The 19,444-nt window shown below is 37.1% G+C and overlaps 1 protein-coding gene across 2 annotated transcripts in view; it reads left to right on the forward strand.

Moving 5' to 3' along the window:
* The window catches only part of LOC149225390 (ABC transporter C family member 2-like), a 500,427-nt gene that overhangs the window by 338,795 nt on the left and 142,188 nt on the right, over positions 1–19,444 (forward strand). For both annotated transcript variants that reach the window (XM_089377078.1, XM_089377079.1), the window contains exons 12-15: positions 9,846–9,980; positions 12,219–12,325; positions 12,417–12,510; positions 12,691–12,858. In XM_089377078.1, the coding sequence (XP_089233204.1) occupies positions 9,846–9,980; positions 12,219–12,325; positions 12,417–12,510; positions 12,691–12,858 (504 nt within the window). The remainder of the gene's footprint in view (positions 1–9,845; positions 9,981–12,218; positions 12,326–12,416; positions 12,511–12,690; positions 12,859–19,444) is intronic.

The following is a 19,444-nucleotide window of genomic DNA, read 5'->3' on the forward strand; positions in this document are numbered from 1 at the left end:
TTTCATCAGCTTTCTGGAGGACTGCGCAACAATGAGAGAGGGATGCAGTTCTTTCTGGCAGTAGTGTTGGATTGGGGTTTTGTAGGAGGATTCATGCTGGGTGATTGAGTAGGGGACTAGCCCTTGCCTATTGGAAGATTTTTGGCAGAGTTTTAGGTAGAGTTTAGAGGGGTTTCCTTTAATGGCAGCACAGAGCAGTGAGGAATTGCGCAGAACCCCAAGGGGGTGACTTTCGGGGATCGGCTATTTCAGGAGAACTTTTTGGGTTTTTCTGGGTTTCTTGAGTAGAGCCCGAATCCAGAGTTTCAGCTTTTTCCAAGGAGGGGAGTAGCCCGAAATCATCATTTGTTTCCTAGAAGCAGCAACAACATCCACACAGAGAGGCCATTCTTGTCATTTTGAGAGTATTTCTTCACTTACCTTGTGCAAGTCGAGGTGCCATCTGTCTAATCACCTCTTGTACTCATTTTATTGCTCGGTATAATAAAATGGCTTAGCATTTCTCGCTGCATTTCTTGTGTATCTGCTTATATTTCCGGTTTACATTATTATATGTTGTTCCACTGTTATTTTATCACTTCTGGGTTATTATATCATTTGCACATATTTGGTTGGAGTTTTTGCTGGGGTTTGAGGAATATTCTGGGTTAGGGATATTACATGAGTGCTCTCTTGACATCGTCGAGTTGTACTTTCTTGCGCGGTATCGAGTTGTGCTCTCCTATTGCCGTCGAGCTTTACTCTCTTGCCCACCATCGAGCTCCTCTAGAATGATGAACGATGAATTTAATTTTTAACTCAATGTAGATTATAGAATGATTGATGATGAATGATGAATGATATAGATCAATGTATTTGAATATTTCATTATTGAATTTTATTATTGAATCTCATGGGATGGATGAATGATGAGTATGTCATATAAATGCTGTATGCATCAAAATGAATGATGAGGATGGATCAATGTATGTCATTATTTAATTCAATTATGAGTTTAAATTTTATGTGTGGATTAATGTATTACTATTAGTCTATTTATGCTTTCATTATTGAATATGAACTTGAATTATATATATATATATATAAAAGTTATATACCTCGACGTGCCCCCACAACCCCCCAAATTTCCCTAAAATTTGAGGGTACTCCTACACCTCCCCCCAGTGCATCTCCTTGCACCCGCATCTCCCTGCACTAGAGCCTTGGTGGAACATAGATAATTTCTCCTAAAGAAAAGTTGCTAGGTTTTCTCCCAAGGTTGGGTTTCATAGGCTAAAAATAGTCTCTATTGTGCATGGTTGTCTTTCTATGATCTTTATGGTTTCTTTTGCATTTACTGTTGATATTTTCTGAGGTGTATTTGCTCAATGATATCAGTGGCATAAGAATATTAAGTGAAAATCATTAGGAAGTAATTATCTTGTAGAAAATTATGTCTACTGTTCATCTTGTGGAAATAGTCAACATGGTTTCAGAGCTTTGTTGAAAGAGCAGCCATTGAAGTCAGCCTAAGAGACAAGTGTTCAACAACTTGGTTTTGAGATCTCTTGTCAAAATGGCACCAAGTCTCAGAGTTGAAGACCAGTTAGATGGTGCCATCAACTTCAGATCTTGGAAGACCAAGAATCAAGATACTCATCTTTGAAGAGAATGAACTACAAATCATGTGGGGAAAGTTATTCCAGAGCCAGCTGGAGCTAAGGAGAAAGCCAAGTATAAGAAGAATGAAGCCAAGGCTAAGAGAATCTTGGTAGATTCTACAAAGGACTGCTTGATTCCTCATGTTGCTGCGTTGAAGACTACCAGGGAAGTATATGATGCTCTGGTAGGATTGTATGAGAGAACAACACTAGTAGGAAGTTAACCTTGAGAAATTGTCTCCGTAATGTCATCATGACTAGGTCATATTCTGTTGTTGCACATCTTATGAGAGTCGCCAAGATCAAAGATGAGCTTGTAGCCATTGGAGATGCCATTGATGATACAGAGCTTGTTATGTTGACTCTCAGTGGATTTCCCTCCTCATGGAATCCTTTTATTCAAGGAATTTGTGCTAGAGAAACACTGCCCATGTCTGATAATCTATGCACTGATTGTTTCCAAAAGGAGACTAGATTGTTGTCCATGAATAACTTGCATAATCCATAGGATGAAGAAACTCAAGTTCTTGTAACTCACACAAGGAAATGAGAAAGAAGAAGGAACTTTGGAAAGATTGATAAGAAGAATATAGGTAGAATTCTGCTCTTGTTTAGGATCAAAAGAAAAAAGATATGTCAAGACTCAAAGGTTAAGTGCTTCAATTGTCATGGTTTTGGACACTATGCCTCCTAGTGTCCTTAGAAGAAAAGGAAGGGAGAACAACATTCATCAACAACCAACGTTGATGATGATGATGAGCACCCAGCGCAAAATAAGTTAAAGAAACTTTTCCTTTAGAAACCATTACCAATAGTAGTGATGTTTGGTTTGTGGACAAGGCATATGACAGGTTTCCAAGACTCTCTTTCAGATTCGTCAGAGAGGAAGTTAGCAATTCCCTTCAATCCTTAGATGAAGAGATAATTACTTTATATTTTATCTCCCTTGATTATTATTATTACTTTTATTTTTTTAGTCAACTTCATGTCCTTGTATTTTGCTTGGTTATGATATTTTTTTTTCCATGGCCTCTTGAATGGGGTTTGTGGAAAGGAAGAATAGGTCCATTATGGAGGTTTCCAAGGTGATGATTCACGCATTAGATGGCAACATACAAGTGAGTTTTGTGGCAAGAGGGTTCTCCCAACAGGAGGAAGTAGACTATGGGGAGATTTTTGCTCCTGTCGTCAGATGGTCGGGTTCTTGTATGGCCTAAGGGCTCGAGCATAGACTCAATAGGAAGTGATTGATGTTCAAGAGGTAGGATTGTACAGATTGATAGGACATCCATGACTGTGCCAGATGACTGGAAGAACTTCTAGTTTCGAAGAAGCAGACAATTAGGAAAAATGGAAGGAGTAGCCTTCCAAGAGGATGTCATGGGTTGAGATTGTCATACTAGATGCTTAGAGACGGGAGGTCACCGGGAGCAGTATGCCTTCTATGAGGGGAGTCGGGACCATGCCAAAAATCAGGATATGCTTCAATGATGGAGGGAGCAACAATTGTAGGAGGATCTGCTTCCGTGACAAAGGGAGCCAACCGGGATTACCGTAGGAGGATCTGCTTCAATGTCAAAGGGTGCACCCAATCAGGGTGACCAAAAAGCAGTTGTGGTGAAGGAAGCTAGGTAGTTTATGGTTGATCCAAGGCATGCAGTGAGGCATGTGTTGAGGTACCTGCGTGGTACAATTGGATATGGTTTGAGATATGTCTCAGGTGGTGAAGTGAGGTTGAATGGATACACTGATTTGGATTAGACTGTGAGTGCAAAGAACATAAAGAGCACCTCGGGGTGCTACTTTAGCTTGGGATCAACTATGATGTCTTGGTTTAATAGAAGCAGACTTCTGTCACACTCAGTACGATAGAGGCATAGTATATCGCAACCAGTGTCGCAAGTCGTGAAGCAGTGTGGCTTTGGAAGCTTCTTCTAGTATTATTTGATCAAGTCACTTCATCTAGGACATGATGCATAAGGGAGTAGTGGTTTGAACTTGTGTTGTGGAGATCTCAGCTGTAGCTGCACTAGAGCGAATGCCACAACATAGATTTTTGAGTTGCTAGAGGGGAATTCAATACATTCTTTTTGACAAAGCATAAGTTGTCTCTTTACAATAATTTTGAACTTCTCATCAAATTGCCTATACCTTGAGAAACAAAAAAATGTACTTTGATGGGGATTTCACTTTCCTTGCTTGGTAAAGCCAGTCGCTAAGAGAACATAGAAATCAAATGTTGGATGGTTCGATAGAAAAGGTCTTGGAAGCAGCGACAGTGGGATCCATTAATTTCAAAGGTAGTAGGATCCATTAGTTTCAGAGGTAGACATTTGGAAAGAACTCCATTTGGATCCATTAGTTTCAAGGGGCATACTCTGTTTTATTTTTTACTTTTTTATGTGAAAATTTAAAAGTGTATGGTTGAACACATTGACGGGTTTGGAAATCAAAAGTGTCAAAAGAGAGAGATTGTAGTCTTTTAAAAGTATATATAGTGAGTTGTACGAAGAGTCATGAAATTATCAATTATTTTGTGGTGATTGTGTCCTAGACCACCCAAAAATTGAATAAGGGGATCTAAACACACTTGTACTTGTGTGATTATGTACAAGTTTCAATAAGTGATTATGAATTTGGTTTAAGTAAGAGAACTTTCAAGTCAAATGGTGATGTAACAAGACCTTCCTGAAATTGAATAAGGGGGTCAACCAAGTCTAGTGATTGTCATCAAAATTCAAGTTATTGTATCTAAAGTCAAGTGAGTCATCAAAATTCAAGATTGTATTCACAATTTAGGGTGCATTATTGGTAGTACCCGACACCCTAAAGTGACATAATAATCAAGCAAGTGTGATAATCAAGTGAGCATAAGTCCAATATGTGTAGAGAAAAGCGTTTGCAAAATGCATCTAAAGAAAGTAAAGAATTGCAAGAATGAAACCATGAATTGCATAATAAAATCAAAGTACTTGAGTGGAAGCTAAAGCAAAATCAAATTATTATTGATCAAATGGCTGGCACACTAGCCACTGCAAAAGATCTTCAAAATGAAACAGATATGAAAGAACGATTGATTGATGCACCCCAAATAAAGTGAGGCAAAAGCAAGATCTATTTGGTGATATGATTGATGCAAGATCTACAAAAAGGATAGATGCAATCTGTGACACAGGGGATCTCATCCAAACTGCAAATGAAATATGTGAAACAAATGAACCCATCCAACAAGTTGATGAAAATTTTGACACAGTGGAGCTACTAGAGAAAATTGATGCAAGAAGGTGTACTGAAGGCCTAAACCAAAAGTCTGATGCAGCATGTGATACGGTTGAAATAATGGCAAACATTGATTTAGTTTGTGATACCCAAGATTTAAGACAGGTGATTGATGCACAATGTGATATAGATGTTTTAATGGAATCATTGAATCAAGCACAAAATATCAGTAGCAATAGTAATTTTGAAGAAGAAAAAGCTCAAGATTTTTTTTCCAAGATAATTATCAGACCTTGGGAATAAATATATTTCAACAAAAATCAACACGGATTGGGATACACCACAGAATAATTTTCATATTCTAGGTTTTTCCAAACCAGTTTAGTTTGTGAGTGCAGGATTTCTTGAAGATATTCAAAATTTTGTTAAAAGTGTCAACATTGTGGAAGAGATGGTTATATTGAGAGTCAGTGTTTTGATATCCATCCTTGTCTTCATTGTGGGAAGACAAATCATCTATCAGAAAGATGTTGAAAGCAGAAGAAGGATAAAAAGACAATCAATTATGGATGGATAAACCCTTGGAGATGGAATCTAGAAGTAAAGAAGATGCATAAATCTTACAGTCTGGTCAAGACAAAGATAAAGATAAAGTTGTCTGAAGAAATGAAAAAAAAAAATTCAACCAGTAATTCCAAAGAAAGAAACTCTCCTACATGTTAAGGGGGGGAGTAAATTGATGAAGTCAAATTGGATAGTGGTCATAAGAAAACCACCACTTTATTCAATGCAGATTGGTTAGTGGTAAACCTTAAACCACCAGTTTCCATGGAATATTGGTTAGTGGTCAACCAAAGCCACTAAAGAATCCAAAGCCCTAGCTTAGATACTTGAAGAATCAACTATTGAAAAACTTCTCTCCTTGCACCTGATGGGGGGGGACATCAAATATCAGGCTTCAAGTTTTGAAGTCAATTAGCATTTAGTTAGCAATTGGGAATTCCAACATAGTATTTGGTCTCCTCAACAGAAAATGATTTCAATCATTCAATGAATATGCTTAGACATAGTAGCTAATCTCTTCTAGACATTCATATATTGACGATTTTTCAGGCATATCTTCATCGAAACTTAGTTCAACAGTTTCAGATTGAATATAACACAATTTATTGGCAAAATCATTCAATGGATATGCTCAGACACAGTAACTGATCACTTCTAGACAGTCATATATTGACGATTTTTCAGGCATATCTTCATTGAAGTTTAGTTCAACAGTTTCAGATTGAAGATAACAAAATTTATTGGTAAAATTATTGAGACTTGTGATTGATGGCCGGGGGGGGGGGGGGGGAGATGTTAGATTGTGAGTCCCTAGACAATGACAAAGTCCAAAAATACAATTGTAATTCTTATCTTGATGAGGTGTCATGATGATCCACAGATGAATTGTCAGTGTGATCTAGATCTAGAAGATCTAGAATCATCATTGATGTATTATAAATTCAAATTTAGAGATCAATACAATATATCAAATCAGCTTCAGGCCTTTTCCGCTAATATACATGCTTGTCTCGCCATGTTAATTATTAACAGTTTACACCTGTGGCTCTTTGGTTGCTGGATTCCAATGGAAAGGATCTGCATTTTTCATTAGTCTATAATGGAGAATTATTGCAATCCTTTACTAGTGAAGGTAATTTTGTTTCAACTGTAATCCTCTGTATTGAAAAGGAGGAAGAAGAGTTTGTCTTTGTTGACATTCTTGAAAGGCCAAGTCCCTCTCTACTACACAATTATAGTGCTCTTGTGTGTCTTGTTTCAAATATCACCAATGATGATTTTCTCAATAGTGCGAGGAGGAGCAAGGTTCATGGCATTAATAATGGCAATTCTGATTTTGATGACTTCCCTGTGCGTGGATGTACAAGTGGAAGCACAGTTGGCAAAAAGAAAGAACAAAATGAGAAAACTTTCAGTCGCGGGGATCTGGGAGTAGATAAAAGGTTGTGATTTTCTAGTGCTAAAGCAAGTCAATTTGACTTGGATTTAGATGACAATGATGATGATGATGTCGCTGATTCTAATTGGAAAAAGGCAAGTGGTGGAAGCGTATCTAAAAGATATGGTAGAGATTCTAACAGTGCCAGAGAAAAAGGGTGGGCCCACATTTATGATGAAGATGGGTGGTTTGGAAGTGATCAAAGGAAGGAATATGGATCATTTGAGAGGTCCTTATTCTTGATACCAATAGGAGAGAAGAACAATTTCAAAAACTTTGGGGACTTGGATTTGAATTTGGATGATGAGGATGAGGCTGATCTCTTTGAATCTGAAGACAAACAACCTTAGGCATCTACATTACAGTGGAGAGGAGAGAAAGATTTGATCATGGAAGGGGAGAAGGAAAATGGCAGGCTATTAAATTTGTTGCAGGGTGAGAAGAAGAGGAATAAAATAGACACTAGGTTGAAGTCTTTAGAGTTTGACAATGAAGCAAGGATAGTACAACAAATGTATGTTGGAGCATTCTTCAGGCATAATTGGGATCATAGTATTGATGTGTCGACTCTGCAATTGCTTGAGGACAAGCAATGTTGGGAAGTGGGGATTGTAATGTGCTATTCTAATTAAATTGCCCAAGCGAGGATGGAGTACCCTATTAAACCTTATAGTCTTAGTCATTTGTAAAGGGGGAAACTCATTATCTGATGTTATTGGGGTAACATTGGATAATTTTGGGTTAGTGGAGGAAAACTTGTGATAAAAGCCAAATTTGGGGCAAAATGGAGGGAAACTAGTTAGCCCCTCAAACTAAAATTAGGAGGGAAGACCCCAAAGGGAATCTATACAAAGGAGAGAGGAGAATTATTCCAATGTTATGGATTGTGGATCTTTCTAATTTTTGAGTTGAGGCTCTTGGAGGGTTTTAAGACCCTTTTTTTTTGGATTGGTTTCGGTGGTGGAAGATTCCACCATATCCAATCCTTTCTTTCTACTTTCTTTAGAATAATTTATGAGGCAACTTTCATCTATCTTATGACAATAAGGGATCTGAGGCAACGAGTATGTGGTAGCGAGGATTCTAGGGCATGATTTGTGAAGACGAAGGGTTCTGAGGCTAGGACTGAATAGTGAAGGTTTTTGAGGCTAGGATTGAAGCAGTGAAGGGCCCCTAGGATCAAATCTAAGGAAATGAGGGTTTCTGTGACTCTACGTAAGGCAATGACCCATTTGAGGGTGTTTTCTTGTGACAACACATTAATTTCTATGCTAAATCTGTGGCAGCGAAGTTTCTTGGGTTGGATCTGAGGCAGCAAGGGGAATTTTTGTCTTGTCCTATCTTGTCCTGTTATGTAAACATTTTGACTCGGTCAAATTACACAAAGATAAAATTAAAATTAAGGCTCAATTTTTATAATGGATCACCCTTGAAGGACCCCTCTGTGACAACAAGGGTTTGAACCAATGTTGCAAAAGTCGGACTGGGGAATAAATTAACAAGGGTCCGAAAATAGAAAAAGTTGTAAAAGTACGAAGAAAATCGAAAAGATCGGCAAAAACTTGGCAAAATTAAAAAAAGTACAAAGATATCCATTTTTTCAGTTTAAAAAAACTCCCGATTTGTTATGATTTAACCTTGATTTTTATGATTTAATCCTGATTTTTTCAATTTCAAAAAGCTCACCCAAAACTCGGCTGATAAAATCAGTTGGTTGAAAAACTCATGATTTGGCGAGTTGTGTTGGGTTTAATCCTGATTTTGGCAACAGAGGTTTAAATAGATCCTACTGTTGCTGTGGGCTACTCCTGGAGGATTCCTTATGGCAGTGACACACCATTAAGGTCAAATCTGTAGTGGCAGAATACCCCCTGAGGCCCTTTTAATGACCGTGGACCCTTCATGGCCTTGTGGATCTCACTAGGAAGATCATCCATGCCCAGCGGCTTGCATTTTGCATGGAAATCAAAGCAGCAGAAAGTTCCTCCCATTGAAAAATCTGTACCCAACTTGTCCTGATCGCCACTAGAAACCTTGCAGGGACAACCCTGCAACAAGCATCTGTTGCAGGTATCACCTTATCTATTAGGGCTTATTTTGAAAATGTGAATTAATCATACCGACCTTAGAAGGGTCCTCAGCAAGAGAATCATGAGCCTTACAGAGACCAAGCACCGTATTAACAGCCAGCTTCCTCTTTAAGAAGTCAAAATAGAAATTCGAGCTGTCATCCCCCTCTTGAATCCACCGAAGACATGAACAAGCCCAAATACCCCTGGCAATATCATCCTCTCTGCGAACATTCATCTCCAACTTTTCAGTCAGAAATACCCTAAGAATAAGTTATGACAGTGCAATGTTGATGGGGCATTTAATGGAGTGATGCACAGCAAATATCAGTGATGTGATTTCTAAACAATTCAAGCTAATGTTTTGCTTATGTGGATTTTTATATTTCATGTGTTCTGGTGTTCATATGCACAAATATTTGTGTGCTTGGATCATTCAAGGTCCTTTCTTTAGAACATAACAGATTTGCTGAAAGAAATGATGCCAGAATTTCACTGCTGCAGAAGCTTCCCTTTTTTGTACTCAGCAGTCCCATTGACCTACTTTTGTGGTCATTTGTTGGACATTAATGTAATTATCTTATCTGATCTTAGTTTTGATCGATTTTGTTTTCAGAATTCTCTACTTACAGGTCAATTTTAAAGTTTTATACCCAAAAGTAAATGTGAAAATGTTCTGTAATTTTTAATGCTGGTTGCATAACGTGGACATTGTTATTGTGCATTTTCTAACTGTTTCCCTCAGTGTCATTGCCAGAAATGCTTTGCAACAGTTGCATTTCTTTGTATTTATTTCATTAATGCCATCTGAAGTGCATTCTCTATCATTATTTTACCATGTCCATTGTACAGTACCAGATTGCCTTCAGATCAATGTGGCAATATGATATATCTGACTTTACATTCCTTTTGCAGCAAATTTGCCAACAGGTGCATGGCCTCTGGTCAGCACCTCTACGTATTGTTGTTGCTATTGTTCTACTCTATAAACAACTTGGTGTGGCATCACTGTTTGGTGCATCAGTATTGGTGCTTCTGTTCCCAGTACAGGTACTGTTACAACTTACAGGTTATATGTTGTGTTTTCTATTGTGTGTGAAGCATGGAAGCAAATAGAGTTATTTATTTTCTTAGATTTTCTTAGATAATAGATCCTACATGTTTTTGTTTCTCCACTTCAATATGTAGATCTTATCAATGTGTACGAGTCAATATTCTGTAAAATGATCTTGTTGATTTTTGAGTGAGACTTGCAGTCTGTTTTGGAGAAAGAACTAAAACGATTGAATTTGTCTTGCCCTTTAGACGAAGGAATCATCTTATGTGCTAATCAGAGTTCTGTATTTTTCTTTGATGACATGTCCAACATGTTTTTGTTTCTCCCATTCAATATGTAGACCAATTGAATAGTAACAAGTCAATTTTTGGTTTAAAATTATATTTTCTAACCATTCCTGTACATATAGGGCACAAGGTTAGACTAGGTTTACTACATGAGTGTTAACTTTAGAGAAATTGTTCCGAAGTCAATTAGAAGGAACAGGTAGGCAGTCTGGATTTGTTCATTATGTTAAATTTTAAATACTTGATTATGGGGGTCTCATTGTTAAACTAACTGAGAAGTGATCGTATTTTCTTGAACTGGAATTGACTCTAAACTTCTTTATATAAGATTTATCATTTTATCTATGGGTTTATCATTGCTAATAGTTGAGAGTGATTGATTTGGTCTGTTCATCCATCATCAACATGATGTTCCTTGCCCTCTATCTCTTTCATGTGCACGTGCATACACTCACTGGTGATTCAAGAATGATACTCACATATAGGTTATGGTGTTGCTATTAGGAGTTAGTAAATAGTTACCCACCTTCTATATGTAGTAGATGGCAAGAAGGGCTTGAAATTTGAAAGTAGGCCTTGAATTCAGTTTTTAGGTCAAAGAATGGCTTAGTTGAGGTTTTTTTGATCCATTCAAGGTGGGCACTGGGGGTAAAGAATGTTGTATATAGTAGCTCCAGATTCTTCTTAAATTAAGCAACCTTGCATAAAGCAGTGGTACTGCATTGGTAAATTAACTTTATCTAGAGATGACAACTCCCTTGAAGGATAATGTTTTATTCTATTTTTGACTACTTATGTCAGTGAGTCTAGTACTTCATGTATCATATTTCTGTGCAATTTTACAAGATCCATTCCCAGAGCCTGATGCACATGGATCTTATGTATTCTCGATGTTGGGATCTAGATATCTGGAATAGAATCATTTTGGATTCAAGTCTGAGTCGACTCTCGGTACTGTGAGATGCTTCTAAGTAAAGGCTGCATGAAATATCTCCCATGGCCTGGAAATAGTTGCCATTTTTTTGATATGGTAACCTTGGCCTGTTAAATTTATTAATGGCCTGCAGGTCAAAATATTAAAAATACTGAAAGGGAACTCTAGCATAAATGTTCTATTATATGATGCCTGTTGTCTTCTGATTCTTGACCCATGGTTTATAAATCCAGTTTGTTATTCTTGTGTTGGGTTGTCCACCTTTCCAGTGATGGACAAATTCACTTGGTGTTTTATATCACCATACCTTTGTCATGGTTTTATTCATATATGTAGGTTTCTTTCTTTGTATTATTTTTGGCATTTTCTATGAGTTGTGTTGGAACTTCTACATTCTATTCATACTGGTTGTATGCTTGAACCACGGAAAATTTTAGGGGCTAATATTTGCAGGTGGGCTAATTTTCCACGCCTTTTATAAAAAATTGATTCACTAATTTCCGTTTTTTCTAAAACTGATTTGCCCAAATTTTATAGTATAAAATTATTTTACCTTATAAATCACAAATATTTTATAGACTCTATATACAATCATTATAACTTTGAATATTTTTATAGAAGAATCTCCAAACATTTTACAGTTTGCCTATTAGATGCTAGTAGGATTCGGCAAGGTTTCTAAAATTTAAGATAAATTTCCATCCTTAAAATTTTCCCTATATGCTTCATTCCCATTGACCTACTTCTGTGGTCATTTGTTGGACATTAATAAAATTATCTTATCTCGTCTTATATTATGTATGCCTCAGATGTTATTTGTATAACTGTGTTTATCATGATCTATTTTTGAATTTTATAAGCTATTATATTTGTTTTGTCGATTCATGTAACAAGGACACCATTGTATTTACACTTCTTGTGTTTGGTCAGACATTTATCATTAGTAGGATGCAAAAACTATCAAAGGAAGCATGGACACCATTGTATTTACACTTCTTGTGTTTGGTCAGACATTTATCATTAGTAGGATGCAAAAACTATCAAAGGAAGCATTGCAGCGTACAGACAAGAGGATTGGTCTCATGAATGAAATTCTGGCTGCAATGGACACGGTCAAGTAAGTTCTTGTGATTAAGAAACCATGACCCCTGTATAAGTTTTGTTTATCTGTGCTTGGATTCCTTATGATGTTCCTATGATTCCTACAGATGCTATGCATGGGAAAATAGTTTTCGGTCAAAGGTCCAGACTATTAGGAATGATGAGCTCAGCTGGTTTAGGAAGGCACAATTATTGGGATCGGTATAGATTCAGATTGCCTTAGTTTTACCTGTTGTCATGAAATTGTTTTCTTTTTTTCTTAACTCATAGAAATTATGTTGCCAAAATATTGTCTACAATGTTTTTTATTCCATCAATTTATTCCTCTTACGCTTGCATGATAATTCATGATTTTTCTAATAACTTCTTATTATTTTGCAGTGCAACAGCTTCATTCTGAATAGTATTCCAATCGTTGTTACTGTGCTTGCTTTTGGGCTGTATACTTTGCTTGGTGGTCAATTGACAGCTGCAAAAGCCTTTTCGTCTCTTTCCTTGTTTGCAGTATTGAGATTTCCACTCTTTATGTTCCCAAACTTGATAACTCAGGTACCTGAGCTGTTCTACTTTATGTTAAATTTATGCTTAAAATAATTTATTTATATAAATATACTGAGCACACAAATGCTATTATGATGTCAGTATGGCGTGGAGTAAACAATCTAACATTAAGAATGGGGTCAGGACTTGTGCTTTACTTAGTTCAATGCTTCCACAACTGAAGGCCAAATGCCTTATCTGACCGCTGGTTTATCCACAACCAAGATATCTTTGATTTATGGCTCAATGGTTTAGGGTTTTCTCCACCATGAAAACACACCTTGCAAACAGATAGGAGGCCTATTTTTGCAGGCTTCCTTTGCACTTTTCATAGAATAAAATATTAATAGAAGTATAGATTTTCCTAGAATTAGGGTGTTTCACTAAACACACATTCATTATGATTTCAGAGGGTGAAAATAGCCATGTCGTTGTTCTAATTTGATCTCTACATAAGAATATTTCTTTTCATTGCCATGTGTGCCATTGTAAATGTTTCTCAATTGAATTCCCCCTTGTAATTGGGCTTATGCATCATATGAAACCATTAAAAGAATGCTCGTTCTGGAATATAAAGCCTATAACAGAATGAAAAACTCCAGCATGGAAGTGAGGAAAACAAGATGCAACAATAGCCTCACAATTGATGATTTCAGCCTTGTATATTTCCTCAATGAAGCTCCAATCCTGCACAAGATATCTTTGATTTATGACTCAATGGTTTAGGGTTTTATCTACCATGAAAACACCTTGCAAACGGATAGGAGGCTTATTTTTGCAGGCTTCCTTTGCACTTTTCATAGAATAAAATATTAATAGAAGTATAGATTGTCCTAGAATTAGGGTGTTCCACTAAACAAGCATTCATTATTATTTCAGAGGGTGAAAATAGCTGTGTCATTGTTCTAAGTTGATCTCTACATAAGAATATTTCTTTTCATTGCCCAGTGTGCCATTGTAAATGTTTCTCAATTGAATTCCCCCTTGTAATTGGGCTTATGCATCATATGAAACCATTAAAAGAATGCTTGCTAGACTCCTCTAAGAAAGTCACTCCAATAATTTTATGGAGATATGTACCAAATGTGGGCTGCAAATGTTTGACATTGGCAGCCACTAAGTCCTTTTCTTTATAATGTCTTCCTTGGATGAAGCGTGTTCCATCAGTGAGTGATTTTTGGACCATGTAGATGGGTTTCATGTGCTATGTGGTTTCATCCTATGGAGGGCATTCCACCATAATTTATTGTAGAGAGTCTTAACATATGATACCATGCCTCCAAAGATGTAAAACGTGCCTTGCAGAAAATGAAAAGTACCCATGAAGATGAGTATGCTTCCAAATATGCAAAATTTCCTTGGAAGATGTGAAAAATTGCTAAAAAATATCCTCCATGAAAGCTTATGCATCAAAATGTGTGCAAATGACCATTTATCTTCAGTGCCTAAGTCTCCATGTTTTGGTGTTAAGATTTATTGACATGAAATCACCCTCGTCCCATCTTATTGTCTACTCCAGTGTTGCACATATTGCGATAATATCGGATTTATCACGATATTATTGTTGAAATCACTTGTGTTGATATTATTGCCGGTATTTATTGTGATAATTTGGCAAAATCATAATTATTGCGATAATTTCTGAAAATTATTGCGATAATTTAAGCGTCTGGGTCTGGTTTATTTTGGTCATTTCTGTTGAAAAGTATAACTAGGTTCGGTCTTCATAAGGACATGTAATTATGATTTTATGTAATAAGATGTAAAAGAGAAAAATAAAATTATTGTATTGACTTGCTTCATGGGTTTCATGAGATTTTATTTTTGAGTCCAGACTCCCATTGAGAACCTTTAGGAATTATTTGTCATCTAGTCATAAAATGATAGAGTCATTGTCATGTAATGAAGTCATGTTACACTTTGTAAAAGGTCAAAATTGTATATGTGAAGTATCCTCCAAGACCTTGTCACATATCCTCTTCAATTCGGCCTACAACGATGGAAGAACATGTTAGAAGTAGTCGGCCTAACTACTTGTGATCATGTCGGCCTAAAGGGCATGAGTTGAAGTGTATATATAGCCACACTCAGCCTCACTTAGAGGCAAGAAACTCGACAAGCATTCATTGAAGAAGAAGTGCAAAGAAGAGGCTACCAAGAGAAGTGAGAAAAAGGATAAGGAGAGTTTCTTCTGGGGCAGCGAAGAAAGTTTCTTTGGGGGCAGTGAAGGAGGTTTCTTCTGGGGCAGTGAAGGAGAGTTTTCTAGGTAACTGAGATAGAGATCTAGAGACCGAGATTCAAGGTTTCTTCTGGGGCAACGAAGGAGGTTTCTTCTGGGGCAGTGAAGGAGGTTTCTTTTTGGTTAGCGAAGGAGAGTTTTCTTCTGGGGTCAGTAATGGAATGATTCTTCTGGGATACTTGTTCTGTGTGACTGAGATAGAGATCTAGAGACCGCGATTCTCTAAAGGAAGCCAATGAGATCGTAGAGACCGAGTATCTCTAGGAGAAGTCGAGAAGAAGCAGTGTGAAGTATAGAGACCGAGTTTCTCTAGAGGGCGCCGAGGAGAGCAGTTCGAGATCAAGAAGAAAGTCGAGAAAGGGAAGAGGTAGAACATCAAGGTTAGTGACAAGGTACTTGGGAGGATACTAGATTCAAGGGTCTTTGTCATGGTCTTGGTACTGATCAATTGAAGATCTAGAAGAAGAATTTTGTCAGGTTTTCCTCTCAAGATGTGAGAGGTTTTGGCCCTGGCTGACAAGCCTACATACTGTATCACTTGTCTTTTATTATGCATATTGGTAATTGTCTTGATGAAAAGAATACAATAATAACATAATGAAGAAAAGATTATAAGCTAAGAAGTAAAAGTATATCATAAGAAATTATGAAGCAGAGAAATTGCTTAACTATTCATGCCTTAGATTTCTCAACATGGCATCAGAGCTTAGGTGCTGAAGTCAAGAAGGGGCATTCAATCAAGGAAACATCAAGCAGTGGAAGAAGGATCGTAGCAGATTAAAGGGCTACCAAGATCAAGATCTTCAAAACCCTAGATTGAAGAAATCTACACCAACAAGAGTCTTGCAAACATCTTCAAAAAAGAAGGAAGGCTAAAACACTCAAGAAGGATCGTGAATCGAGCTCTCTCTCATCAATCACTCAAGAAGCAAATCTTCTATCAACATCAAGATTAAGGAGGAAGAAAGCATCAATTTCTCAAGTAAGTCTATGACTATATTTGATAATAACAAAATGTCTTTTTGCAAGGAAAGCAATAAATTGGTTGGGGTTGCAAATTTCCTTGCATGGAAGAAAAGGACAGACCTAAATCTTATTGAGAATGAGGTCATGGATAACATCAAAGGGTCGATAACCCAACCTCCAAAAGAAGATACTCAAGCATGTGCTAGATTCATGAATGGAGAAGTGAGAGCCCAAAGGATTCTTATGGAAGCTATAAAAGACTCTCTATTTCCATATGTATCAAAGTTGGAGACTGCATAATCAATATATGACAAACTGGTAGAGTTGTTTTCCATAAGTACTGCAGGAAAAGTAATCTCATTAAGGCAAGAACTCTATAAGCTAAAGATATCCAAGGAAGATGGAATAGCTTCATACTTTATGAGGATATCATAAATTTGAGATCAACTACAAGAGCTGGGAAAAGTCATGTCTGATAGAGAGATGACCATAGTGGTGCTAAATGCATTACCAAAAGAATGGGGTAACTTCACTTCAAGTTTATATGGGAAGAAAGATTCTACTCTATTTCAAGATCTATGGTCACTCTATAAGATCGAAGAAACCAGACTGAAGGCAAAGGATGATGTTGTACCAAATGAGCAGATTCAATACATGTTGCTATGGCAAGAAGGAAAGGAAAATTTGGAAAGTTTGCTCCTCAAAAGAAAAGGAAGAACATGGCTAATGTAAGATGCTATGGATGTCAGGAACTTGGGCACTATAGAAGAGATTGTCCTAATTGTAACAAGGTAAAGAGAGATAGGGAAGAAGCCCATATTACTGAGGAAGTGAAAGAACTTGAGACAAAGAAGTTTAAGAAGGAAGAAATAAAAGATCTCTACTATGACTGAGATGATCTTCTTCACTAAAAGGTACTTTTCACTTGTAATTTATAAATAGGAAGCAATGTAAATAAGATAGGATGCATCAGATTATAGCATCATGGTAGAAGCATTAGAAGTAAGAGCTCTTGACATGAGAAGCAAAAAGAATGTCTGGAATAAATTCTATTGATTACAAAGAATAAGGGCTCTTGGAAACCTCATTGAAATCTCAAGTGATACTCATAGAAAGAAGTAGAGGTCATCATCGACTGGGATCATCAAATAGTCAAGGAAACATCTGCTGGGTGAGGACATGTAAGATCCTCTAGTTTCTTTGATGGAATCCTTATCAGAGGATTCACCTATCTAAAAGGAAGGCAAGAGTTTCATCACGAATTCCAACTCGTGGGATTCAAGGAATGATGGTATGATGACATAACAAGAAAGTAGGTCTACAGGATAAAGTTCTTTCGTTCAAATGAAGCTGCTACACAAAGTCTGGATGACTGTAAGGAAAGATGAGGTATGTATGCTTGCATACGATATTATGAAAGTCATGTCATATGGTTGCAGATAATATGGATCACTATTTCCATCTTGGGAAATATGATCACAAGAAGAAAGGATCTCCTCCTCTGAAATATTGCAGAAAAGCATAAGTCACAGTAAATGGAATGAACATAATATGTTCTCATATGAATCATGAGCAAATTGACTTCAATTAAGGAACTCTGATTAGAAGCTCCTAGGAATGAAGTGTGTGAAAAGAAAGGAAGAGATCGTAAAAGGTAAAAGTCATTCAACATCCGAAGTCCAAGAAGATTTGACTAGAATATCCCCTGAAAAGATATGAAGACTCCGATGAAAGTCGAAAAAGATAGAGACCCTTGACAATGGATATCTGTGGGAGATGTGTCAACTTGCATGCATGATGCTGATGCCTACAGGAAGATGTCATGAAGAAATACCATCACAAATGTAATTTTGAATTAAGTGTTCATTTCTTATTTTTGAACTAATATCTGGATGGGCTTATGTAGGACTTCCAAAGGGAAGATATGTGGATGATTTCCAAAAGGACCATATTGAAGGATGTAAGATCCTTGGGGAAAATATGGCATAATGAAAGCAGCATGACATGAAGCAAACCCAAATGGAAAACTGATGGATCACTTTCTGATGAAATAAGGACATGACTAATTCATGGTTCAAAGTGATGGATGGTTTGTGCCCTATGAAGAAGTCCCCAAAAGATGAAGACTCCATGACAAAGAATAAATTCATGACATCGAAGGAAGGAGCTCTTCAAGCAGCTGGTTGTTCCATGATCTCCACATGAGGAGCTGCTATAGGTCCCTAGTTAAGAGGGAGCCTGAAAAGAAGTTTCTTACATGGAAGAAGCTTGAAAATTCCTAAGCCAAGAGGGAGCTTAGGTACATTCCTTTTGTAGGAATGAGTACATCTCTTTATTGGAATATGTCCTCCCTATTTGAGAGGGAGAGATAGACATGTCATTTTAATCTTCACTTGGGAAGACATAATGGAGGATTGGGTAATCATTTGGCATCCGATACTCTTTGAGGATGAGATAGGACATCCAATAGAAGAGTAGTCGTGGAGGACCAATATTCTTTGAGGGCTGGGGAGTCCAAGATAAGAATAGTCCTCATGGAACACACCTTGAGTACCCGGGTAGGGGATGTTTCAAGAGAGACAATGATGAGAGTGTCTATAAATCATTGGTCTCGCCAGCATTGAGCTCAGATTTTGTGGAGAGATGGAGCTATTAGTCAAGTGCTTGCTATGTAACAATGCTGGTTGATATGATGCTATACAAATGAGTTACCAATCCGAATTCTTCTTATGAGAAATTCTTCAGATTGAGAAAGTCCAAGTACCATTATGAATACCTTCCTAGTTAAGAGGGAGTGTAGGAAGGTGTAACTAGGTTTGGTCTTCATAATGGCATGTAATTATGATTGTATGTAATGAGATGTAAAATAAAAAAATAAAATTATTGTATTGACTTGCTTCATGGGTTTCATGAGCAAGAGATTTTGTTTTTGAGTCAAGACTCCCATTGAGAGTCTTTCGGAATTATTTGTCATCTAGTCATAAAATGATAGAGTCATTGTCATGTAATGAAGTCATGTTACACTTCGTAAAAGGTCAAAATTGTCTATGTAAAGTATGTCACATATCCTCTTCAAGTCGACCTACAATGATGGAAGAACATGCTAGAAGAAGTCGACAGAACTACTTGTGATCATGTTGGCCTAAAGGACATGAGATGAAGTGTATATATAGCAACACTTGGCCTCACTTAGAGGTAAGAAACTCGACAAGCATTTGTTGAAGAAGAAGTGCAAAAAAGAGGCTGCCAAGAGAAGTGCGAAAAAGGATAAGGAGAGTTTCTTTTGGTGCAATGAAAGAGGTTTCTTTTGGGGCAGAGAATGAGGTTTCTTCTGGGTCAGCGGAGGAGAGTTTTCTTTTGGGGTTAGTGAAGGAAGGATTCTTCTGGGAT

Source organism: Pinus tabuliformis, chromosome J, assembly GCF_031772625.1.
Source record: "Pinus tabuliformis cultivar Carrire ecotype Pingquan chromosome J, CPIR1, whole genome shotgun sequence".
Classification (NCBI taxonomy): Eukaryota; Viridiplantae; Streptophyta; class Pinopsida; order Pinales; family Pinaceae; genus Pinus; species Pinus tabuliformis.